The sequence below is a fragment of the Hoplias malabaricus genome, chromosome 18 (genome assembly GCF_029633855.1).
Source record: "Hoplias malabaricus isolate fHopMal1 chromosome 18, fHopMal1.hap1, whole genome shotgun sequence".
Classification (NCBI taxonomy): Eukaryota; Metazoa; Chordata; class Actinopteri; order Characiformes; family Erythrinidae; genus Hoplias; species Hoplias malabaricus.
In genome coordinates this window covers 28677144-28703108 of record NC_089817.1, presented here as the reverse complement: position 1 = coordinate 28703108, position 25965 = coordinate 28677144, and the positions used below count along the sequence as shown (strand labels likewise).

The following is a 25965-nucleotide window of genomic DNA, read 5'->3' as shown; positions in this document are numbered from 1 at the left end:
ATTGAAGGAATAAGGTTTAAAAGACCGTTGGTCCCCCCCCCCCCCACGGTGTTGGGAAACTCTAATAGGCGTCTTGCCTGTGACGTAGACGGTGGACAACAACTCTAGAAGCTGCACTTAATTTAATGCAAAATGATGAAAAGGTGTGTTGTTTTTGGCTGCAATCATTCAATGTACAGTGGGACATCTGTGAACAAATGGCCCAAAGATCCCAAAATATCCAGAAAATGGACTAAATTTGTCCACTTTAAACGGGCACTTTGGAAAGGACCATCCGCTCACTCCGTTATCTGTAGCTCATTTCACTGGCGCTTTTCCAACACTATGGGCATGTAAGGACACCAACGAAAGGTGTTCAAGAGCCTCTGTAACATGGAGGTAAACAGGGTAAGGACACTCACTTCGCCTGTTTTAGTTGGTGTTAGTTAACGTTAGCTTGACTCGCTAAACTCGGTGTCTCAGATTATACTCGGCTACGTAGCTGCATTACGGAGGTTTATAGTGTCGGATGAATTCGAGTTCGACTTCGATCACATTTACAAGAATAACGGTACCTCTACATTTGAGTTTAGCTTATTGCTAGGCTATTGTCATGAATAATGTTGGTTATTTAGCTAGATACTGTCATAACAGTCAGTCATAACGGTGTTTTACCGCGGCGTTGTTCAGCTGTTGTCCACCAGTGACGTCACGGTTGCGTTCGAGAATTTCCGTAGCAAGCTCGGGTTTTTCCATCAATTTAATAAAATTATCAGTTTTAAAGCAAATTAAGCTGCTATTTTCATTTTAATTCATACTTATATCTGTCAGTCACTACAATAATGTCAAATATTCATGGAGGTCCATTAAGTGGTGCTTAGCCTTTAACGAAAATAATCCACCAAAATATTATCAAATACTCACGTATTTATTAGTCTTTTTTTCATTACAGTGTACACAAAAAATTCAAATTGCCATTTGGAAAAAAACGAATAAGGGATTTCAGACGATAAATGAATGATCACAGGCATCTTTATTGTGGAACCAAAACTTTGTACAGTATCTCCTTGCAGAAAATGTCACCAGTGCAAATGGTCCAAACATATTTGGTACATCACACATAAGATTTCAAAGTTATCAATTTGGAGATACAAAATTATGTTCCAACTGCAATGATATGTAAAATGTATTTCAAGTACATCATTACATTCCAAAATGTAACTGGAAAACTAAGGTATGTACAAAAAAAATTGTCCTTTTTTTATACATATTCATATTGAGATGAAGTCCAACAACACAGTCCATATGTTTGTCCATCTGGGTCATGAGGGGAAAAATGCTAACTGCATCCAAACCAAGATATCTTCAAATTCGAATGACTTCAACCAATTTGTGCTATCAGTCCCTGAAGTTCTGGTCGAGCCTTAAACCGGGTCTGGTAATCGGTCTCAGTGTGCTGAGAAAGAAGAACAACAATAAAACCCTGAATGCAGTGCTTGAAATGATTAATTTAATTGAAAGTAAGCTTTATTTTTAGGTTATTTCATGATGACGTATTGCGATATCTATCACATCAGTTTACAGAGAATTCAGCATACAATAAAACCAATATGGCCTCTTTTGTTTACCTCTTTTACGGAGAGCTGAACACCTTCTGGTTGGTTTTTTAGAAGGACTTCCATAAATATCGGAGCCAGTGTTGCCTTCAACTGGCTTATCTGGAAAACAGTGCACATACAGAGAACTAATGAATGCACAAGTAACACTGAACACTGTTAATACACTTTTACTGTTAACGATGCTGCTTTTTGGACTTGTAGTGTTCTTGTATCTAGATTTTAAGCACCTCATGGAACTGGCTTGTAACTAAGTAAGTAAGTAATGTTGTTTTTCCACACAATGGGTCCAGCTCTAATCGACTCGACTCTGCATGGCTCGAAACGCTTAAAGCTTGTTGCTTCTTGTTGCTCTTCCACTGGCAGTGCTCCCCCAGCAAAACCCTGTCTCTAACAGGAATCGCTGGCTTTTCGAAAACCACAGCAACGGCAGCAGAAACGTTAGGCGCTGTTTACTCATCATGTATTCGCATGTTGTTTTTGTTTTTTGAACTAAACCATGGCTCCACGCTCAGTTCTCACAGATCAGTTACTTGTTGCACATTCAGCCTTCACTGGAAATCTTCGTCGGCCACCGACCCAAGGAGGAAATAAACCTCTTCAAAACACCTCGAGGTAAAGTTATGAGCTGCTGTTGAGTCCAATGAAAATAAATGTGAAAGCTGCTGTAAGTTAAGAGATTGTACAAGCAGCGGTTTGTGCTGGATTTGAATAAACTCTGCTTTTCGTGATAATTAACATGGCTCTGGCCAATCAGCGCTCTGCAGGGTTTACACGTCACCATTTATTAGCTACTCGGCTCGGATGGAACCCTGGGGGAGCTGAGACTGAAAACATACCCGGTTCCAAGGTCAGGACCAGATTTGGCCAGTGGAAAAGCAAAAGAGCCGTGCAGGTTCTATGCAGTGGAAAAGAGCCATAAGTAACTAACTCAGTCACTCATACTTACATACTCACTCAGTGATAGGGAATGCTCCAGAAGGAGGTGCTATTGTTATTCATATCACTCGTTCATTCATTGCCTGTAAGAGCTTATCCAGTTAGACACTTGAGTCACCAATCCACCTATCAACATGTGTTTTGGAACGTGGGAGGAAACAGAAGCACCCGAAAGAAACCCACACAGACACGGGGAGAACACATCACACTCCTCACAGACAGTCACCCGAAGGAAACCCACGCAGACACAGAGAGAACACACCACACTCCTCACAGACAGTCACCCGGAGGAAACCCACACAGACACAGGGAGAACACACCACACTCCTCACAGACAGTCACCCGCAGGAAACCCACGCAGACACAGGGAGAACACACCACACTCCTCACAGACAGTCACCCGGAGGAAACCCACGCAGACACAGAGAGAACACACCACACTCCTCACAGACAGTCACCTGGAGGAAACCCACGCAGACACAGGGAGAACACACCACACTCCTCACAGACAGTCACCCGCAGGAAACCCACGCAGACACAGGGAGAACACACCACACTCCTCACAGACAGTCACCCGGAGGAAACCCACACAGACACAGGGAGAACACACCACACTCCTCACAGACAGTCACCCGGAGGAAACCCACGCAGACACAGAGAGAACACACCACACTCCTCACAGACAGTCACCCGGAGGAAACCCACGCAGACACAGAGAGAACACACCACACTCCTCAAAGACAGTCACCTGGAGGAAACCCACGCAGACACAGGGAGAACACACCACACTCCTCACAGACAGTCACCCGGAGGAAACCCACGCAGACACAGAGAGAACACACCACACTCCTCAAAGACAGTCACCTGGAGGAAACCCACGCAGACACAGGGAGAACACACCACACTCCTCAAAGACAGTCACCTGGAGGAAACCCACGCAGACACAGGGAGAACACACCACACTCCTCACAGACAGTCACCCGGAGCGGGATTGTAACCCATAACCCCAGGATTCTGGAGCTGTGTGATTGGAACACTGCCTGCTGCGCCACTATGTTATTCATATCATTGACCATTTATGATTATCGCTAAATACATGTTCATCATGAAAAATTCCTTAAGAAAAAAAGATCAAAGAAACTCTGATGCAGAATTGCTTTTACCTGAACAACCCTCTCATGGGTTTTGAGGACCATGTCCACGTACATCTTCGTGCCTTGCTCTGGCATCACCATGACTTCTGTGCTTTTGGTGGGCAAAGCGTAGCTTAACAAAAGAATGGAGGAAGAGAAATATGCAGCTTTAAATCCACCTACACAGTACATATAGTTTAATAAAAGTTTGTCTTAACACAAAATACAATGAAAATTATTAATGTACCTTTCATCCACTTTGATTTCAAGGTGATTGCACAGGTTATGGATGTACTGATAGTAATGCTCCACCAGGGTCATGTCATATCCGGACACTGCCACGTTCAGGACGCCATACTGAGTATCAGTCGCAGCCTTGATCTGTTTCATCTGAATCTTTTCCTTTTTTTTCTTTGGCTGTAAATAATAATTCAAGTTTCAATGGAGACGAGATTCAGAAGAGATAGTGGTTAGTATTTTACAATGAGCAATTAATACATATTTTAATGAGTCAGAAAATAACAATAACCATTTTTGACTTATGAATATAACAGTATAACAATATGTATATTCATTTATGGACACACACCTGATGCAGGGTTTACCAAATTAGAAAAATAAATGTCTATACTATGCCCTACCTGCTCTTTAGGAAGGAGATATCTGTAACGACCGATGCCATGTGTAGGCATGGACCTGTACTGTCTGTCAGGCAAAAGCAAACCTAGAAGAATAGGACAAGAATCATGTTAAAGATTACCCACATAATAACAACAGATTGATCACAAGTAACTGAGGAGAAAATACTTCTTGTTATGGAATTAGAGCTCTTACCTAATGGGATCTGTGGCTTTAATAAAGGTGTTCTGTAACGAAGGAGGGGGAAAAAAAACAAATGTTAGGAGTTTAATAATCGTTTGTCATGTTATAATAAAGTCACTAGACTGACACCTAGTGGCCAGTGTCACAGACTGAGTAAACATGGCTAACCCCATGTGAGGGATCCACACTATGGAGAAGAATGTGGTTCAAACCATTGCTAATTTTGGTGGCAAAATTGATGGCCTGTTACTTTATTCTCCTGCTGATTAAGGATATGGAGCACACTCACCGGATCAGAGAGATCGCCTGGACCAAGGCCTGTGTGTTCTGAATGAGCAAAATCTAGGATAAAAATGAAATGTATCTGTTAATATACAAACAAACGACATCATTCATTTATTCATTATCTGTAACCACTTCTCTAATTCAGGGTCGCAGTGGATCTGGAGCCTACACGGAATCACTGGGCACAGGGCAGGAACACACCCTGGAGGGGGCACCTGTCCTTCACAGGGCGACACACACACATTCACACCTATGAACACTTTTGTGTGGCCAATCCAACATGTGTTTTTGACAGCCGGAGAAAACCCACGCAGACACAGGGAGAACACGCCACACTCCTCACAGACAGTCACCCGGAGGAAACCCACGCAGACACAGGGAGAACACACCACACTCCTCACAGACAGTCACCCGGAGGAAACCCACGCAGACACAGGGAGAACACGCCACACTCCTCACAGACAGTCACCCGGAGGAAACCCACGCAGACACAGGGAGAACACACCACACTCCTCACAGACAGTCACCCGGAGCAGGACTCGAACCCACAACCTCCAGGACCCTGGAGCTGTGTGACTGCGATACTACCTGCTGAGCCACCGTGCCACACCCCCATATCAGGACCCTCTCTATGAAGCATAAATGGGTTAATTCAAGGACTACAAAACTATATGATTCTGATAGCTCTTTATACATCAAAAATAATAAATAATAACTTTCAGTTGCGTCAGAGCACTGCTGGTGGCATCCTCTCTAAATAAAATTAAGTTAATTATGCATAGGAATGACGTAATAAGGCATGGGAACGAGATAATTCATTATGAACGAAAACGTGCCTCACATATAGTCATTTATCTCCCTACTACGCCTTAATGTATGTATTGCTATTTGGTTTAATAATACACTATATACGTTCACAGCAGGATGAAGTCTTCATGAAACCAATTATTAACCACTGTCTCGTTTTAGAAAAAGACTGGACGGACAAAGGTCCATTGCCTCCAGAAACATCCTCCCACTCACACTCTCAGAGCGTCACATGGAGCAGAGATGACCTTCAGGAAGCAGCACACAGAACACAACTCTAACCCGCCAAGAGTAAAATACCGCACCTGTCTTTTTAAAGCGCTCATTTTCCCCAAAATTAATCCACAAACTCCGGCGAGGAAACTTTAACAACTGCAAACACACCTCCAACCTATGTCTAATGAACAAACCGTACACTGCATTTCCTTCTTCGCTCCTTACTCTGGCTTCTCCTCAACACAGGACACTCAATACTGACCCCTACCGGAGGAACACCGTTCTCACTCCTGATTTAAAGAGCCCTTATCATGGGACAGTATTTGTCAACCCTGGTCCAGGAATCTGAATAACAGATTTACGTGTTTAGAAGCTATTTTCCAAGAAAAAAAAGAGACTTAATTCCTTAAAATTTTCATAGTTGTACTTACAACTCTGCCTTCATTCAGTTTGTACTGATCTATTAATATGTAGTTTGTGTGGGCCTGCACCCAATGAGCTGACAGGATTGGTTCTTTCTTGGGTTCTTTCTTGGGCGGCACAGTGGCGCAGCAGGTAGTGTCGCAGTCACACAGCTGCGAGGTTGTGGGTTCGATTCCTTGTCCTGACTGTGAAGAGTGTGGTGTGTTCTCCCTGTGTCTGTGTGGGTTTCCTCTGGGGGACTGTCTGTGAGGAGTGTGGTGTGTTCTCCCTGTGTCTGTGTGGGTTTCCTCTGGGGGACTGTCTGTGAGGAGTGTGGTGTGTTCTCCCTGTTTCTGTGTGGGTTTCCTCCGGGTGACTGTCTGTGAGGAGTGTGGTGTGTTCTCCCTGTGTCTGCGTGGGTTTCCTCTGGGGGACTGTCTGTGAGGAGTGTGGTGTGTTCTCCCTGTGTCTGTGTGGGTTTCCTCTGGGTGACTGTCTGTGAGGAGTGTGGTGTGTTCTCCCTGTGTCTGTGTGGGTTTCCTCCGGGTGACTGTCTGTGAGGAGTGTGGTGTGTTCTCCCTGTGTCTGCGTGGGTTTCATCCGGTTTCTTCCCAAAGTCCAAAAACACATGGTGGTAGGTTGATTGGCGACTTGTTGCCTTGTAAATACACCCTCCAGGGTGTATTCTTGCCTTGCGCCCAATGATTCCAGGTAGGTTATGGACCCACCCTGACCCTGAATTGGATAAGCAGTTACAGATAATGGATGGGTTATGACATAAGAAACCCTGTTTTTTTTAGAATCTGTCTATGTGAGAGTTTTATACAAAACAGTTTCAAAGCAGAAATGCTCAAACGCTGACTGCTCATTTCACACAGAATGTGTCTTCCAGTGTATAAGCAACATCACACGCTGATACTAACAAGGTTAAACACATCGTTTTCTCCGAAGGGGACCTTAAAAAGTGTAGGTTCAAACATCCACAGTGAAGATTTTTTAGAGAAAATCTCTGTTTGTGTACTGTGTAGTGTGAGTGAATGTGAGTGTGTGTGTTGCCCTGTGAAGGACTGGCGCCCCCTCCAGGGTGTGTTCTCACCTTGTGCCCAGTGATTCTGGGTAGGCTCTGGACCCACCGCGACCCTGAATTGGATAAGGGTTACAGAGCCTGGACCAAGGTGGGATTACACCTAGGGGCCCCAGTCCTTCAGGGCAACACACATTCACACCTAGGGTCACTTTTGAGTCACCAATCAACCAAATGTGTGTTTTTGGACTGTGGGAAACTGGAGCACCTCAGTTAACATTTTTATACTTTTTCTAGGAGTTAACATAGAATATAACAGTATAATAATGTAGGTTATGGGCCCTTTAATAGGAGAATGTTATATGTCTTGTTCTTCGCACTTTTCAACAGATGTCTTTGTGATAAGATCATTCTGTATTATATTCTGTTTGATCTGTTTTGTATTTTAATAATAACCAGAGGCTATGAATATTTCTTTCTATTGTGTTTCGGATATGACTCGTGAGTGTGTGGGTGTGGGTGGATGGATGGATGGGTGTGTGTGTGTGTGTGTGTGTGTGTGTGTGTGTGAGTCTCCAGTCCCCTCTGGATTTTAACCTCACTTTAACCCCCTGATGATGCAGGCGTTTTTAAAGAGGCGATGACGTAAGCGGGTCGTGACGTGGCGCATCGCGGCGGCAACCAAACCCTGTGTCACCATCATCCCGCCTTTTCAGCTGAAAGAAGGCTCGGTCCTAAATAACCCCATACCCCCTGTATAGCGCACTACGTACGGCATGTGATTACGATTTACAGCACAATAGTATCAACAGAAATCTGTTTGCATCGAGCTTTAAGATTTTAACAACTCATTCTCCTAAAATGAATTCAATGAATGGGCGGAGAATCCTTCGTTTCGTGACAAATGAAGTGCACTATATAGGGAACAAGGAAGGATTTGGAATTAACCCTCTCTTAACGGTTAGGATTGTTCTCCTTTCTTAAGGAAAAATAAATTCTTGTTTAAACTTAAACTCTTATGAGAAATATTAAACAGACCCAGAATGATGCAAATGTTTGTAATGAATGTTTTATTTTGTTTGAAACAGATTAAAAACAACATTAACACACTTTTTGGATGCTCAGTGACAATAAATAAGATTTCTTTTCCTTTTTAAAACTTTAATTCCTCTGTTAAATCAGTCTAACGTTTGTGTGTGTGTGTGTGTGTGTGTGTGTGTATAAATGCTTAAAGCAACGTTTTGTACCATGCTTAAAAATGAAGTCTATTAATCAAGTCTATAACCAACAGCAGGGTATTTGTTTTTATGTTAATATTAAATTAACCTGGGCTTAATATATACAAACATTACAAACATATATATATATATATAGCGCTAGTTTCCCATTTCCCATCTATTAAGCTATGTAAGTTTCTGATTGGTCAGAGCCGCCTGTCACTCAGCGCCGCTGTTATCACTCTAGTTGGACGCGTACTCCGCCAGTCTAAGCGATGGAGTGACGGGGAGAGTCTAAAAACTTAAACTGAAACTTATACTTTGGTTTTAAACTTTAGGTTGAGGCGTACTGATAAAAATACACAGTTATTAATTCACTCAAACCGCCTCTTACTGCTCTGAGTCCGCTGTAAGTTTACCGCCCGGAGCCCTCAGCGTTCGGTTACCGGAGCTGGACGAGCCGCCAGCCGCCAGCGAAGCGCCAGACCCCCGCACAGCTCCAGCCCACGCCCCGCCGCAGTCATGTCCACGGCCGGAGACTTCGGAAACCCGCTGAGGAAATTCAAGTTGGTGTTTCTCGGAGAACAGAGCGGTACGTTAAGGCTCTATTGTCTGACAGTGTATGAAAGCGGTCCGTTATTTTTATTCTTGTTAGCTCCGTGCTAACTCACGGCGCAGAGCATTTTAACGGACATTAAAGGGCCATTAGCGTAACTTTATACTTTCGTTGCGTTGTTTTAATATCCTTAATCTCAACATACGACATTTACGTGGGTTTGTTATATGAAGACTATTTTTAAACTCCATTAACAGTCTTTTTAGGACGTTCATAGTATAGTTAGTTCCACGAAGTCCTCAACGTCAGGCACAGTTCGTTTTAACGCGACTGTTTTCCAATGAATTTCAAATTACGAGAAATATATAAACGTAATGGTTATATAATGATAGGTTAGTAAAAATATTAGGTCAAAATAACAGTACGTTTAAAGGAACGTAGGGAGCCTTTATCGTTAGTGTTTTATTGGTCTATTAAAGGTAGAGTAACAATAATATATTATTTTTACATACGTTCTTCCATATAATATGGCTTTGGTTACTGATATCCTTTAAAACGATTATATAATTTTACTTGAGAACCATGTTTGACTTTGTTTAGTTTGTGTGTTATTAAAAAACAGAGCTTCATTCTCTCATTTTCAAACAGTTCTAGCCATAGGTTTATTGTAAAAATGTTGTTTTTGTTACTGTGCCTTTAAGAGTCATTTATGTAAATGAGTCCTCTTCTGATCCACTGACGTAAAATATATAAGACACGACTAATGTAAGGTAAGCCATAATGGAACTGTTTCATGTCAAAACATGGAAACAGGATTATTTTATTGACACCTCAAGCACTGGATCTGACCGATATGTTTCTCCTTTAAATGTACACTTCATGTCTTCGTGTGTGTCATGGGAGTCGATGGAAAAGAATCAGTTAACACAAGCAATGTCAATGTATCGAACAGTTGTCTCTATTTCAGATGCATCACCAAATGAGTGTTTGTTTTCTGCAGTGAGACATCTGGATCAAGAGCAACTGAGGATAATTTATCAGCTGATTTAATGATGGTCCAGGAAGCAGATGGATACAGTTCCATTTCTTTTGCAGTAAAGCGCAAGCTCAAATGTGTATAAAACGTATCAGGTAGTGGTGAAAGAACTGAGATTCTTGGCTGAAATGCTATTTTTAGATCTAGGTTTGTCCACAGTATTAAACGACTGAGAGCGTTTTTGTTTCCACAGTTGGCAGTGCTCACTCTCAGTTAATCTCAGCTACGTTTCAATAAGGGGATGAAGGTGTAGATGGCTTGTGACAACCACCCATGTCTTTCTAGAACCGTTAGTTGTTTGGGTTTGCTCACGTTATTAGGTTGTGTTACAAGTTTGTGACAAGGTTATTACATCCTCCACAGGTACAGTGGGAGCAATTGAATGCTGTCTTGGCTTGTAGGAAACCAACACAAAAGGTGGCATTGACTGGCAAGCAGAAAGAGCTTGAGTCATGCTCTGCAATCTCTCAAGAGCGCTCTCTTTTTTTCACATGGGTGATTTGTTCCACAGTGAATGCCCGTCCTACTTGCTTATTATGAAGGAGTGAGCTCCAAATGTATACAGTGTTATTCCTGTAAAAGTATTTAGCATCTATTAAAGGCTAAGCAGCAGCGATATGAAAGTGTCAAACAAATAAATACAGTGGAATTTGAGTTCCTAACTTGTGTTTATTGATCGTCAGAAAACATGTTATTTCTCACTAATTCAAGGAATAAGGTTTAAAAGACTGTTGCCCCCCCCCCAACGGTGTTGGGAAACTCTAATAGGCGTCTTGCCTGTGACGTAGACGGTGGACAACAACTCTAGAAACTGCACTTAATTTAATGCAAAATGACGAAAAGGTGTGTTGTTTTTGGCTGCAATCATTCAATGTACAGTGGGACATCTGTGCACAAATGGCCCAAAGATCCCAAAATATCCAGAAAATGGACTAAATTTGTCCACTTTAAAGGGGCACTTTGGAAAGGACCATCCGCTCACTCCGTTATCTGTAGCTCATTTCACTGGTGCTTTTCCAACAATATGGGCATGTAAGGACACCAACGAAAGGAGTTCAAGAGCCTCTGTAACATGGAGGTAAACAGGGTAAGGACACTCACTTCGCCTGTTTTAGTTGGTGTTAGTTAACGTTAGCTTGACTCGCTAAACTCGGTGTCTCAGATTATACTCGGCTACGTAGCTGCATTACGGAGGTTTATAGTGTCGGATGAATTCGAGTTCGACTTCGATCACATTTACAAGAATAACGGTACCTCTACATTTGAGTTTAGCTTATTGCTAGGCTATTGTCATGAATAATGTTGGTTATTTAGCTAGATACTGTCATAACAGTCAGTCATAACGATGTTTTACCGCGGCGTTGTTCAGCTGTTGTCCACCAGTGACGTCACGGTTGCGTTCGAGAATTTCTGTAGCGAGCTCGGGTTTTTCCGTCAATTTAATAAAATTGTCAGTTTTAAAGCAAATTAAGCAGCTATTTTCATTTTAATTCATACTTATATCTGTCAGTAACTACAATAATGTCAAATATTCATGGAGGTCCATTAAGTGGTGCTTAGCCTTTAATATTGTCGGGATGCAAAGAAGTAATCTCTTATGAGTGTGGACAGCATGACCACTGGATGTACCAGTGTGGTAACTGTGGGCCAGTGGTGATATCTGATGTATTATAATGTATGAAAAAGCTGGAAACCATGGGGGTGTACACACCAAGAAAAAGAGGCTCTGTCTTGCTGAGATGTTAATCTGAAATTGGTTATTAACCCTATTTCAAGCCTGTAAACCTGGTCTTTGGTGACATCTAACATTTAACAGGTGCAGTATTGTTTGGTCTATTGCTTTTTTCCAGCCTCACAATATCTCGTAGTCCCACCCTGATACAGCATTTGTAGACTAGCTGACTAAATCTTTAACAAGCTTATCAGGAAACAAACACTTTTCAGAGAGTGGCAATATCCAATTCTTTACTTTTTACCCTGGTCAGGCTTGAATCAATATTTGTCCTAAATATGACCCATCAACTTTACCTTTACTATGAGGAGTCTGGGACCTGGGAGGGACTGCAGAGACCATAAGGAAGTGAGCTCTCATCCCGCAGCTGCTGCAGGTTCTCCTAGAAGAATGCCTGGAATGATCCCAGTGTATAATTAGCGCAAGTGCTGGCTCATATCTTTGCCCTCCGTCTCCAGATTATGGGGCTTCTTAAACTTGGCAAATCCCTTGCTGAATCTGTGACGCGACTTGAGCTGATTTTCACTTTTTCACTTCCTTGAAAAATGCTTTTTTTAAATCTCTATGTCCTTTAGAGACTTACTGGGATATAATTACAGTTCCAGTCCTCCCTTGATACCTATACTTTAAGGTTCTAACTGCTGCTTAGCAGGTCAAATGTTGGATACGAGCAAAAACCAGCTATGCCTTAAATCCTTTTCTTTCTTTTTTTATTGAAAACTCGCCCACTCTTCTTTTTATAGACGTCCATATCCTTTGTATGTAATGATTTACTCTCACTGGAGTCACATGCATTTTAAGATAGCGAGCAGTATTGACACGGCTAAAGTGTATTTCTTATAAATTACAGCAACCTGTTCCTTACCAAATGATTAACTGATGTGTTCCTAAGCCTTATTTGCAGATATTGACCTGGGTATTAATAAAGAGCTATAAATTCAAGTGTGATTATGGTGTGCAGGTGAGACTCATCAGACGATTTTTTGAGGCTTTGTGCAAGTCATTTCAGCAAAGTAATAACCATTGTCCATTTCCAAGCAGTGGATTACTTCTCACAAATGGTTACAAGTGTCTAAACCTAATTTAGGCCACTTTTCTCAGGAGCTAAGCCTCTTTCAGTGGGCTGAAGTCATTATCATATTTGCTCAAAGAGCCCTTAATTAGACATTACACGTCGTTTGTGAGCGCTGATCTCTTTCATTAACAGGAATGCATAATTGAAGCACCCCTTTCCTTTTGTGTTCAGGGAGGTAAAGAGGTAAATGGGGGGGAAACGTCTTGCCTAATGAGCCTCTAAAATGAGTGGAAAGAGCTGAATGAGAAGGTGGAGGAGCAGTAGAGCGTTTGTGCTGCGGCTTTTTGAAGTATTCAGTGACCTCAAGTGGATCTTTTTAAAAGAGACAATGCATCTGGTCGTCCCCCAGCTTCTGTGATTTATCAATTTGTCCATGAATCTGAATCAGATATAACCAAACACTACTGGAAGTCCAAACGTGAGAGGTTAATGTAAAAAATAACAAAGGCAATCTTGAGATTGGGCACGACACAGTGCTGCAGCAGGTAGTGTCGCAGTCACACTGGGAACACTGAATGTTGTGGCTTCAAGTCCCGCTCCGGGTGACTGTCTGTGAGGAGTGTGGTGTGTTCTCCCTGTGTCTGCGTGGGTTTCCTCCGGGAGACTGTCTGTGAGGAGTGTGGTGTGTTCTCCCTGTGTCTGAGTGGGTTTCCTCCGGGAGACTGTCTGTGAGGACTGTGGTGTGTTCTCCCTGTGTCTGAGTGGGTTTCCTCCGGGTGACTGTCTGTGAGGAGTGTGGTGTGTTCTCCCTGTGTCTGCGTGGGTTTCCTCCAGGTGACTGTCTGTGAGGAGTGTGGTGTGTTCTCCCTGTGTCTGCGTGGGTTTCCTCCGGGTGACTGTCTGTGAGGAGTGTGGTGTGTTCTCCCTGTGTCTGCGTGGGTTTCCTCCGGGTGACTGTCTGTGAGGAGTGTGGTGTGTTCTCCCTGTGTCTGTGTGGGTTTCCTCCGGGTGACTGTCTGTGAGGAGTGTGGTGTGTTCTCCCTGTGTCTGCGTGGGTTTCCTCCGGGTGACTGTCTGTGAGGAGTGTGGTGTGTTCTCCCTGTGTCTGCGTGGGTTTCCTCCGGGTGACTGTCTGTGAGGAGTGTGGTGTGTTCTCCCTGTGTCTGCGTGGGTTTCCTCCGGGTGACTGTCTGTGAGGAGTGTGGTGTGTTCTCCCTGTGTCTGCGTGGGTTTCCTCCAGGTGACTGTCTGTGAGGAGTGTGGTGTGTTCTCCCTGTGTCTGCGTGGGTTTCCTCCGGGTGACTGTCTGTGAGGAGTGTGGTGTGTTCTCCGTGTCTGCGTGGGTTTCCTCCAGGTGACTGTCTGTGAGGAGTGTGGTGTGTTCTCCCTGTGTCTGCGTGGGTTTCCTCTGGGTGCTCCGGCTTCCTCTCACTGTCCAAAAACACACGTTACTGGGTGGATTCTTGACTCAAAAGTGAATGTGAGAGTGTGTATTACCCTGTGAAGGACTGGTGCCCCCTCCAGGGTGTGTTCCTGCCTTGCGTCCAATGATTCAATGTTTATGTGCTGGCATTAGCAGATATGTACATAACTATACAATAATATGATCTCAGCCGATCATATGTCTGTTCCATGTAGACGTGAAGTGTGTCGGTTTTAGTGTCGTTGATACAGCACAGTTCACAAAGGCATTTATTAAACCTCTGTATGTGTTAGATAATCAAATCATTTGTAACAGCAGTCTCTGTCAGTGAGAGTAAGTGGACGGTAAGCTGGTCAATCCTCAGTCTGATCCCTTAGTATCCCTTTAAGGGCCTAAATATTTAAATGCAGTATTGAACAATCAACAGAATAAAAATTTGAAAGAGTCTCATTCACTGGACCTTAAGGGACCTTTTTTTCTGATTAGTTTATGGGTCTTATTTTTTATTTTTGATAAAGGGATGATAAACCTTTATTGATCTGATCCAAACCCATCTGTGTTGGTCGTATATAAAGCCCTTTAAAATACAAAGGTTTTATTTAAATAATCAAAAACATGACGAAAAATATATGGGCATCTGACAGACCCCTGCATCCTAGTGTCTTCATTCTACTGGTTGTTGTTTAGTGTCACATACCAGTGTGGAGTGAAAGCCTCGTATTCCAGACGTCTAGCCAAGATACGTTGAGCAACAGGACGAAGTGAGTTTAGAGGAGGCTGGGTGTGTTGTTGACTCACTCTCCAGACTGAGGGTTTCACACCTGTCCCAGACTTGTTTGATGGGAAAAGTGTATATATAACCATTGTTATTTAACACTGTGTTTACTGATTATACAATTCAGCAGAAACACACACACACACAGATATATCAAAGTGTGTGCTGTATGTATTTTTAAACATAAATATTTTAACATTCGTTCTTATATTTCAAAAAAGGAGTTTTCCAGGTGCGTTATTTACCTGACCGTGTTCTTGTCTGTCTCTCGTAGTTGGGAAGACTTCACTCATCACCAGATTTATGTACGACAGCTTTGATAATACCTACCAGGTGAGTGCTCGTTTTTTGATCTGTGTCATGTGATTAAATATTTTCAGAGCTTTAGAAAGGAGCTTGTGTGTAAATGAAGCACCGTGGTCTGACATGACACACTTTGAATTTACAGGCAACAATAGGAATCGATTTTTTGTCAAAAACAATGTACCTCGAGGACAGAACAGTAAGTGTTACCTTTCTCTTTGTTCTTCAGCCTGTGTTTTAATGCTTTACATGTTACAAATGCTGAATGTGTGTAATCTAGGGCTGGACAGGAGTCTGGAAACGTTTTATTCATCCATTTGCCACCTGTTGGATTTAACTTTGAGAACCATAAAGAGAAATATTAAAGTGATTTGTCTTAGCGGTGTTACATGGTGTTTGGGCCTGGCCTAGTGTAGTCCTCTGAGAGATGTCACCAAAAGCCGAATGATCATATGATAATTATGTCTTGTGTGTTGTGTTATGTTTCCCCTTGTGAACCGTTAATGAAATGTGGTGGCCCTTATTTTGCATTCATATTAGAAATGATCATGTGATTAAAAGGGGTGTGTTTCGTAATGTTTTATTTTGTTTGAAAGCTTCAGAATTCAGTTTTTACTGCTAAAGTGGTCTCAGCTCAGTTTAGTTCTGTTCTGAGGCAGTAAATGTAAATACTAGGGTGGGACTTGATTAAAAAAATTAATCGAATTAATTAGAAGCTTTGTAATTAATTAATCAAAATTAATCACATTTTAATCACATTTCTATATTAAGCGTGAGAAATATTGGTTGAAGTTTGGTTAATGAATGAATCAACGAACATTAAGCTTAAAATCTTGTTTATTTTCCCATCGGTCCACTCCCAGTGAATTGGTCAGTTTGTCTGACGTGGACTTCAACATTTTGTTTCTGAATGTGAACCCCGACATGTGGTCGAGTGTTGAGTGGCGACACTTTGCGTTACAGTGATCCCTCGCTACTTCACGGTTCATCTTTCGCGGATTCGCTACTTCGCGGGTTTTTTCAAGGAGGATTTTTTTATTATTTTCATGTATTAGACTGGGCCTGTAGGTGACACAATGAATCATTTACAAGTGTTTCTTACGTACAGTACACGTATTGTTCATGTCCACATCTGAGTGAAATTTACTGACGTTAAATCACAGCTTAGGAATTACTCTGTTAAAGAAACTGGTGGGATATCACATGTAGTTCCAGCTGAAAAACATTATAGAACGACTGTTTAATGCAAAGGGCGGGTTGTTAACAGTAACAGGGAGGGTTTTAAAAGTCCAAATACTCGTTAAATACATAAAAAATATATCTTTCCTCTACTTCGCGGAAAGTCGTTTTTCGAGTGTGGTCTTGAAACGCATCCCCTGCAAAAACGAGGGATCACTGTACTGTTAACGTTACTGACCTGTGCGCTAGCCCCAACACGTTTTGCGTTGAGTTGGTAACGAACGGTGGAAGTGCTCCTGTGATAAACAAACTCCTTCCTGCAGAAAGTGCCAATAACAACATTTTTGTTTGTACTTCCATCTGGATTATTCTCGTATTTAAATTTCCCATCCACCAGCGTAGTCTCTTCCGTCATCTCCATCATGTTCATCACATTGTGCGGCGTTATAATCTGTACGCCTGGAACTCATGCACTGAGAAACTTTCCATGGTGCAAAGTGCGATTAAAATGCGTAAAAAAATTTTATTTCGTTATTTTCCCCGTAATTAATTAATCGATATTAACGCGTTTAAGTCTCACCCCTAGTAGATACATTTTTATAAAATGGTGCGTTTCCCCTCGCAGAGTGCCTCATAAAATCTAAACGTTTCAATCGTAGTAGAAAAATGACTCGAAGGACGACAAAATGAGGCCAGATTGATGCCGACTTTAAATCATTAGCAATTTTAATAGTATTTCATGTTTATTTTAGTTCTCATCCAAATTTTATTTTGAGATAAAGTTAGATCAGGAAACATTTAATGTTACAAAATAGATGCAGTAGAAATGTTCTTGTCAGAGACGTATATAATGTGTGTATTGTGTGTATATATATATTTCACACCCCTGCTAATCTGAACATTTGTAACTCATGAGTGCAGGAGTGAAACCCTCCAAACCCAGCAACTGAAATCCCCTGGCCTCTAAATACAGGACATCCATGTGTCCCTCCAATGCCAAGATTTCTGCCCTTCTGTCTGAGCCTCCACCTGCTCTACTCTCTATCTCCCTCGATTTTTCCCTCTCACCCTGAGCAAAGCAGTCCCCCGTTTTTCTTCGTAATCCCCTTCTGTTCATTATTATGTGAATTAACCAATGAACTCTTCTTCAGCAATTTCTAATTGTGGACCACCACCTCAGTGCTGCAACCATCTCATCTGTGTTGTCTCTGCTCCACATTTATTAAATGTTTGTTCCTTTAGCCCCTTCATATCTTTTGGCTTTTAAAAAGCCCCCCCCCCCTCCATTCTTTATCTTATTCTGTGTGTTTACGCACATGTCCAAAAGTATGTAGACACACCTAACGTGTCACGGTGCCTGTTGTTTTTTTTTTGGCTGTATGGCCCTGAAACTGCACTCTCTGGAGTACTTAACCTGAGTGCTGTTTGTGATCCTAATAATCCATCAGTACATGACCTCACTAATGGTTTTGTGGATGCAATAAATTCCCACTGGAATAGAGGCAGTTACTGCAGCAGTAGGAGAACAAGCCCCTTATTAAATTGATGCTTTCTGAAGAAATATTGGATGGGAAGGTGTTTACATACTTTTAGACAGCGTCTGTTCCCTGGCTGGGACTGAGCCTGGTCTTGGATTGTGTAGGAATGAATCTCCACTGCAAGGAATCAGGCTTAATCCCTGTCTAGGAAATGGATTCATTTTGTGTGCCACTGTTACTCCTTTCTTTTATTTTCTGCATTTAGTTGGATTTTTTTTTTCTTTTTGCTTTTCTTCCCACTTTATTTTTTCTTTTTATTTTCCTTTAAAATGTGTCCCATCCCACACAGATCAGGTTGCAGCTCTGGGACACGGCGGGTCAGGAGCGTTTCCGTAGCCTCATTCCCAGCTACATCCGTGACTCTGCCGCCGCTGTGGTAGTATACGACATCACAAGTACGTACAGCTCAGGCCTGCTCGCCTGAACCCCCCCCCTCTTCTCCCCCCGAAACCCTCCCTCCTCCTAACCCCGCCGTCCGACCGTCCGGTTCCCACCTTTCTTACGGCTTCCTCTCCTCCGTCTCTCTCTCTCTCTCTCTGTCTCTCTCCCTCTCTGTTGTTTCTCTGGGGCTCGGTCTCTCGGCTAGGTGCGGCTGCAGCTGTGGGACACGGCCGGTCAGGAGCGCTTTCGCAGTCTGATCCCCAGTTACATCCGCGACTCCACTGTGGCCGTCGTAGTCTATGACATCACAAGTGAGTGCAGACGAAAGAAGAAGAGCTCGCCGGATTAAACCGTCCTTTAAAACCAGACTGTTCTCTCTCTCTTCCGACTTTCTGCGTCTTCACCTGCACCTTTCGACTCTCTTCTTCCTTTTCTTCCGCCTGCAGCAGACTTTTTTGTTCTGGTTGTTTTTTTTTTTGTTTGTTTGTTTTTTGCATTTTTATGTCTTTCTCTGTTGGGCACTCATTTTCTTTTGTTTCATTTTTCAGATGTTTTTTAGTGACTTTTGCAGCCATTTATATCATTAATGCTGCAGATTGTATGGAATTGAACTTAAAGTGTACACAGACAACAGATAATGTCACTGATTTGGATTACGTTATATGAAAGTACTTTATATTTATATTTACTGATGCTGATCCTGGTATTTTTACTGACTAAGCTTTAAAAAGTGCTCCTTTTGAAACCCAACATTTAAAGGAACACTATGTAATACTTCACGTAGTAATAGGGAGAATAGAGCCTCTCTTTGCTACTGTGGGATCAGCACTACAGAAACTGCACTAAGCAACTTTTGGAGGAGGTTATTGATGATTGTGCACTGTTTATTCACACTGATCGGATTTGGGAATGAATGAAGGAAAATCTTCGGTTAGAAAATAAGTTCATAATCAGTGCCCTGCCTTGAGGTCAGGGAGCGTGGTCGGTTATCCCTCTCTGTATCTTCAGTATTCCTGTCATATAGCGCAGTTTCGATTGAAGTTCTAAGAAAGAAGTACTCCCGTAATCACTAGCACACGTTATATGTCATTTTGATCACTCCTCGGCACTGCTGGTTATAGACACGTGAGCCAAGAGAACCTCATTGTCCTTTTCCGTTTCCCTTTGTTTGTGCTTGGCGTGTTCACCTCTTTATTTTCCTCTTCTTTCGTCGGTATCATCCTGTCTGTTTACATTTCCCTTATATTTGGGAGATAAGATTGAATGAACATATCCTGTTGTTTCCACCCTCGTTAGATGTCAACTCCTTCCAGCAGACCACAAAATGGATCGATGATGTCAGAACAGAGAGAGGAAGTGATGTCATCATCATGCTGGTTGGGAATAAAACAGACCTTGCGGACAAAAGGTGGGTGCTAATAGGACTTTGACTCAAACGTCTCGCCCAGGACCGTTGTGTCACTTCCTGTTAGCGTCAAAAAGATTGGTAGTGTTCCTTATGAAGCTTATTCTGAGGAAATGAAATGTGATGAAATTACGCTTTGTCATTGAGTTACTGAAATACGAGTCTTCAGTGAGCACAAATAGTGGTTTACTTACCTCAGTGTAACTATAGCATCACACTAGATTGCCCACATTTGGAGATAACTGAATCTTGGTGGGTGATAGTGTGTATTATAACTATATTATTTGTACCTTTAACTAAAACAAATGGCTGTAAATATGTGGTACTTGAGCTGAGCTGGTTGAACACCCTTGATGCTGCCGGCAGACATGATGACTGTGCAGTAACGGTCTTTGTTACGAGGTTTTTTTGCAGTTATCTGAATAAGAGGATTGTTTAACTGGAGCAGGCCTAGATGAAAGTATTAACCAACCAGGATTTCATTTTTAATTTGCAATCTTTGACACTAAAACACCAATGTTTGTTTGCTGTCTCTGAAACGTCTCTGTGCTCCCCTCCCCCTGCGTCTGTAACCTTTTCATTTACCACAGGCAAGTATCTATTGAAGAGGGAGAGAGGAAAGCCAAAGAGCTGAATGTAATGTTTATTGAGACTAGTGCTAAAGCAGGCTACAATGTGAAGCAGGTGAGTTTGAGTCTGAACCGCTGCTTCCTCACCTGCTGCTGCTGTTGCTCCAGCTGTGAACCTCAGCTCAGGGCAAAGAAAAACTAAAACAGCTCATGTCCAGATATGTTTAAACACCAGAACTTTCACAGCAGTTCATTAGGTACGTTTACCATGTAGGGTATGACCATCATGACCTTCATATTTTGTTTGAATAATTGGAAATTATAGTTAGAGTTCAGTTGTTCCAAATTTAAAAGGGACACACACCTGGGCAAGCCTTCGAACATAGATATACCTAATAAACGGACAAACATTTGGTGGTATACATCATCGTGAGTGTACAATAGTCGAGCAGGAGCAGCGACAGCAGTGAGGGGAGGTGCGGAAAACAATTTCACTTCAGTTAATTTACTTTTGTTTTTTTTCTCTTGCTTTTGTGTGTGTGTGTGTGTGTGTGTGTACTGGCAATGTGTGAATGTGCTTCGTATGGAATGTGTGTGTGTGTGAATGGGCACACACCTATCTCATATCACAGACAGATAACAACTGAAGAGGGAGAACAGAGAGCTAAAGAAATGAATGTTCTATTTATCGAAACGAGCGCAAAGACAGGATACAATGTGAAACAGGTAGACAGCACGTGAGTGTGTGTGTGGGTTTGATGCTTTGTTGTCGTCTGCTGCCCTCACGCTTGCTCGTATGCACTTTTGTACACCTCTGTCCTCTTGATTTTAAAGGGAAATCTCTAGTGAGTGATGGCTATCTCTTCATTCTATTTTAATATCATTTTCTGATTTGTCAGGAGTCGGCTGTATGTTTATGTTTAAAAATTCATAAGCTTTTGATTCTCACTGTCCTCCTGATGATGGGTCAATGACAAATAAGGCTTTCAAAATGATCACTTATGTGCATTCTTTTATCTATCCAGTGTATTCAGTCCTCCACATAAAGGATGGGTGAAATACAGAAAAAACAGTGGACGTGGACACAACAAAAACACATGCCATGTCATTGACCCTGATGCTTTTCACACTTGTCTTTATTTAACGACCTGTGTTCACAAAATCAGAGCAGATAAAGACTAATTCAGAAGTCTGGATGTTCTCAAAGCCTGGTTATGAACCATCGTTCGGCTTGTTTTATCAAGAGGTGCACTGTATTGTCTGGAAAAAATAACAGTCCTATCACAGAGTACAGTCAAAGAAACAGGAAAAGCCCCCGCTCTCGATCTTTCGTCATTCTGACAAGTTTAGCTTTTGTTGGATGAAAGCTGGGTATTCAGCTTCGGCTCTGAGCGGCCATTGTCTCCGCCGTGAAGAGAAAGGGCCACTGGGCTGGAGGCTCTGAATTCAGCTCATTGTTGGAGAGAAACAGAAAAGAGGGCTGAGGCAGAACAGACGTCTTGCTCAAATCAAGCCGTTTCTCAGTGCTGTCAATCTGCTGATTCATCCTGTTCTCTGGCTTTGAGGAAGCAACACAAGGAGTACTGCCTTCCAGCTGTCAATCATTTCTGATTAATTGCACAAGGCGATGCTTTGTGGAGAGCTGTAACATCACCGTCTGGTGCTTCTGTAGGTTTAAAGGACCATTTGAAAAATTTTATGTGCATTTCAAGGCTGTAATTTTAGACTGCAATCAAAGGGGCCATATTCAAACACCTAAGCACAGTGACCACCACAACTGCTGATCTTTGCAGGAAGTGTTGTTAAAAGTGCTTTTATTCATTCCCTGCACTGTAAAAAATGTCTTGTAAATTTTACCGTAAAATACTGGCAGCAGAGTTCCCAGCCATTTACCGTATTTTTACAGGAACACTACTGTATTTCAAATTTACAGCATATTACTGTAATTGAATAATACAATAATTTACTGTAAATACTGTGATTTACAGTAAAATACTGGCAGCAGAGTTCCCAGCCATTTACCGTATTTTTACAGGAACACTAATGTGTTTCAAATTTACAGCATATTACTGTAATTGAATAATACAATAATTTACTGTAAATACTGCGATTTACAATAAAATACTGTAGCAGACTCGCTGTAAATTTACAGCAATTTTTTACAGTGTGTGGTATTTGAATATATGGAATGTCTGGATTCTTAGGGAGGCTGAACAGCGCCACATTTAATCATTGTTTATTTCTGGTAGACTCCAAAAACACTTGTGTACTCTGCTATGGTTTCTGTTTTTATTTGCTGTGCTGATCAGGACATGCCCAGGAAAACTATGACATTGATGGAGTATCGTAAATGTGAAACCAATTAAACCAACCTGGGTGCTATCCTGTTGATGTAAGCTAACCATGCGAAAGAAACCAGGCGTTTCTAAATAGTTTGTACATATTCCATGCTCACCCATGTCACTGTGGTAAGGTCACTGGTACAGTTCCTTCCTTTGCTCTGAACCGTTTGGCCCTGGAGTGGAAAAGAGGCATCTGACTCTCAGCAGTAACCACACTTCACGTTAAAATAAGTGGGTGGAGCTTAACCTTTGTAGCTGGAATGAATGGTTGTTTATTATCGTAGCCTAGTTTCCAAATATGGTCTGTTTGAAGTGTGGAAACGGCTTATGTTTTCATAAGGACATTTCAGTATTTAGTTTTTCATGATATGGCCCCTTTAAAAGACCCTGAATGAAGATAGTTGCTGACTGGACAAGCATTGTATCACACTATGTACACATGCCACCTTTAAGCTTTACTTCTTTTGTCACATGATTGACTGTTTTTATTTAATGATCTTAACAATGCTGCCTTGTGAATTCCCCCTCCACAGCTTTTCCGGCGCGTGGCAGCCGCCCTGCCCGGCATGGAGAGCACACAGGACAAGAGTCGAGAAGACAGTATCCTTCAGTGCGGCCTGCATATGCTTTGCATGCATTTCCTTACAAAATTACAGTACACACTCCACGCTTAGACTTTCTCCTGTGGGTGTTCGCATTTCAGAATGTGAATCCCCCTGTGTTTGGCCGAGTAGATCACACACAGAATTTGAATGACCTGTAAATTCAGAGACTGTTTACAGCATTCAGGAGGAATTCAACTAAAGAACAATAACCATGTTTTTAAAATAGTGTTAAAAAGAGACAAAGCGCTGCAGGTGAAAGGAGTCAGAGGAAATGTGTGTGATGTCAGAGCAGGATAAAAATTTCAGTTTATTATAGTGTGATATATACAGCTATACGGTGCTGCTTGTGTTTTGCTTAACCACTGCCCCTCAGTGATCGACATAAAGCTGGAGAAGCCTCCAGAACAGCCGGTCAGCGAAGGCGGCTGTTCCTGCTAAAGCCTCGTCTCTCCCAGTCATCTTCTGTCTCACACTCCTCTTTCTCTTACTATCTCTCCCTCTCTCTCTCACTCTTCCCACTCCCAGCTGCAGTTATCCGTGTCCCACCCCCACCCCCCTCCCACCCCCATTCTCTTCAAGCCTGGACCCCGAAGAACACTACAACTTGTCCATCATCTCCTCAGCGCCACGCTTTCTGCTGACTCACTGAGATGACCTTAAGCTTACCAAGCACAACGTGGATGTGAAAGGTGTCGCTTATTTTTGGTTCCGTTATATAATATATATATATATATATTTAGTTTGTTTGTTTTTTTGTTTTATTTCCCTTTTTTTCTGTATTCTAAACAACATTCTATTTTGGCACTGTACCTTGAATATCTTCGGTTGGATAAGGAGTTACGCCAGTCACAGGGGCCCACGCCACCCAGTGCAGTTGGGAGATCTACGTGTCTGTCCTGTCTGAGCTTTGAACAAGTTAAAATAAATGTATGATGATGAAATACTAATGAAATTGGTGAATATGTACGTTGTGGTTTGAAGAATGTCCGCATGAGGTAATGGAAGGAAAGGGTGGGCAATATGACGATGTTTTTTTAATTTGGATTCATTGTCAAGTGGTGGCTCACAATACGCTTTCCTAAGTGCATTGTGGATATTGTCATTTTAAGGCTGTTAATTAGATTCAGCACGGCACCATATGTGGAATAAAAATACACTGTAAAAAATATCTTGTAAATTTTACAGTAAAATACTGGCAGCAGAGTTTCCAGCCATTTACCGTATTTTTACAGGAACACTACTGTATTTCAAATTTACAGCATATTACTGTGATTGAATAATACAATAATTTACTGTAAATACTGTGATTTACAGTAAAATTCTGGCAGCAGAGTTCCCAGGCACTTACTGTATTTTTACAGGAACACTACTGTATTTCAAATTTACAGCATATTACTGTAATTGAATAATACAATAATTTACTGTAAATACTGTGATTTACAGTAAAATACTGGCAGCAGAGTTCCCAGGCACTTACCGTATTTTTACAGGAACACTACTGTATTTCACATTTACAGCATATTACTGTAATTGAATAATACAATAATTTACTGTAAATACTGGCAGCAGACTCACTGTAAATTTACAGCAGTTTTTACAGTGTAGTTATATTCAGTTTGATGTCATTTCTAAGTAGGGCACTTCTGATTCTCCTTTTTTCAAATTCCTCACTCCTCAGAAAACTAATATCATCATGATACCCATTTCGTGCATTGTAAAATTGTGTTGCAATATTATATATATTTTTCTAAGCATTGCAATGTTATATTGCCATATCGCCCAACTCTGTTAGAATCACTCCACATGCCTCACAAGCTGTTCATACGTGTGTATTACAGGGTATCATTGGGAATACAAACTAAAGGCATGTCATAAATGTTTACGGAGCGTTGAGAACGATCCGCGTCTTGGTTTTGTTCCCGTTGGCTATGCAGAGGGTTTTTCTGGTGATGGAAGATAAGTTATTACAGACACAGGTTTTTTTTTGAGCATAAAAACAACCTCAAGTTTGGCTTTTTCTCCTTCCCCTCAGCTGCCGTGATTTCTCTCCTGTTCAAAAGTGCGAAAAATCCAGTAGCACTAGAAGAAAAGCAGTTATTACTGCAGTAGTTATATATATATTTTTTTGTATATTAAGGGAAGTATAGACAACACATCGCCTGATTATATCAATACGCAGCCATGCCTTTAAGAGTTTTACAGGGCTTTCACTGGCTTTTTCTTAGCATTTTTAAAATTTGATTTAACCTAATGTTGACACTTTAGCGTTATTATTTTTTTCCCTCATTTGTTGGCTTATTGAATCAGCCTTGTTCTCTTTAATTTGTTTCTACTCGACAGGTTTTCTTTTTGTGTTCATAAATCCCACTTCATACTTTTGTAGAACCTCTACTCTTGCCCTAGACACTCCCCTGGACAGATTTTAAAAAGAAGCTCAAGATACAGTGCAATTTGTGTGGTGTTTTGTACTTTTCCCTCACAGTTTCGTTGAGGTATTCCTTCTTTCTTTTTCATTATTTCTCCTGAACGGTTAAGTCACCGCTGTGTGCTGCTGTGATGCTGTGTACAAACGCTCATAATTTGCACTGCTAGACTGCATCAGTGTCTTATTGACATCCCTAATAAAGACCTTTATTTAGTAACTACGAAAATGTCTTCTTTTGTTG

At 41.7% G+C, this 25965-nt stretch overlaps 2 protein-coding genes across 6 annotated transcripts; one reads left to right on the top strand and one right to left on the bottom strand.

Moving 5' to 3' along the window:
• Positions 1 to 973: 973 nt before the first annotated feature.
• Positions 974 to 6053, bottom strand: mrpl48 (mitochondrial ribosomal protein L48). The gene is made up of 8 exons (XM_066651409.1): positions 5887 to 6053; positions 4779 to 4831; positions 4502 to 4533; positions 4309 to 4391; positions 3915 to 4084; positions 3698 to 3800; positions 1608 to 1697; positions 974 to 1435 (listed from the first exon to the last, which is right to left on the bottom strand). Exons 1-8 carry the CDS (start codon positions 5905 to 5907, stop codon positions 1361 to 1363), a joined length of 627 nt encoding a protein of 208 aa, XP_066507506.1. The 5' UTR covers positions 5908 to 6053; the 3' UTR covers positions 974 to 1360.
• Positions 6054 to 8664: 2611 nt separating this feature from the next.
• On the top strand, positions 8665 to 25963 carry rab6a (RAB6A, member RAS oncogene family). 5 transcript variants are annotated; one of them, XR_010796084.1, is made up of 9 exons: positions 8665 to 9032; positions 15252 to 15310; positions 15426 to 15479; positions 18287 to 18392; positions 19675 to 19786; positions 20374 to 20467; positions 23228 to 23294; positions 23673 to 23988; positions 24134 to 25963. XR_010796084.1 is itself a non-coding variant. In XM_066650801.1 (8 exons), exons 1-8 carry the CDS (start codon positions 8963 to 8965, stop codon positions 23735 to 23737), a joined length of 627 nt encoding a protein of 208 aa, XP_066506898.1. In that variant the 5' UTR covers positions 8665 to 8962; the 3' UTR covers positions 23738 to 25963. The 5 variants fall into 5 exon arrangements, 4 of the variants coding, with proteins under 4 accessions (XP_066506898.1, XP_066506896.1, XP_066506897.1 ...); XM_066650801.1 differs by lacking the exons at positions 18287 to 18392; positions 20374 to 20467 and adding exons at positions 18584 to 18689; positions 20985 to 21078 and having other exon boundaries at positions 23673 to 25963; XM_066650799.1 differs by lacking the exon at positions 18287 to 18392 and adding an exon at positions 18584 to 18689 and having other exon boundaries at positions 23673 to 25963.
• Positions 25964 to 25965: the final 2 nt, after the last annotated feature.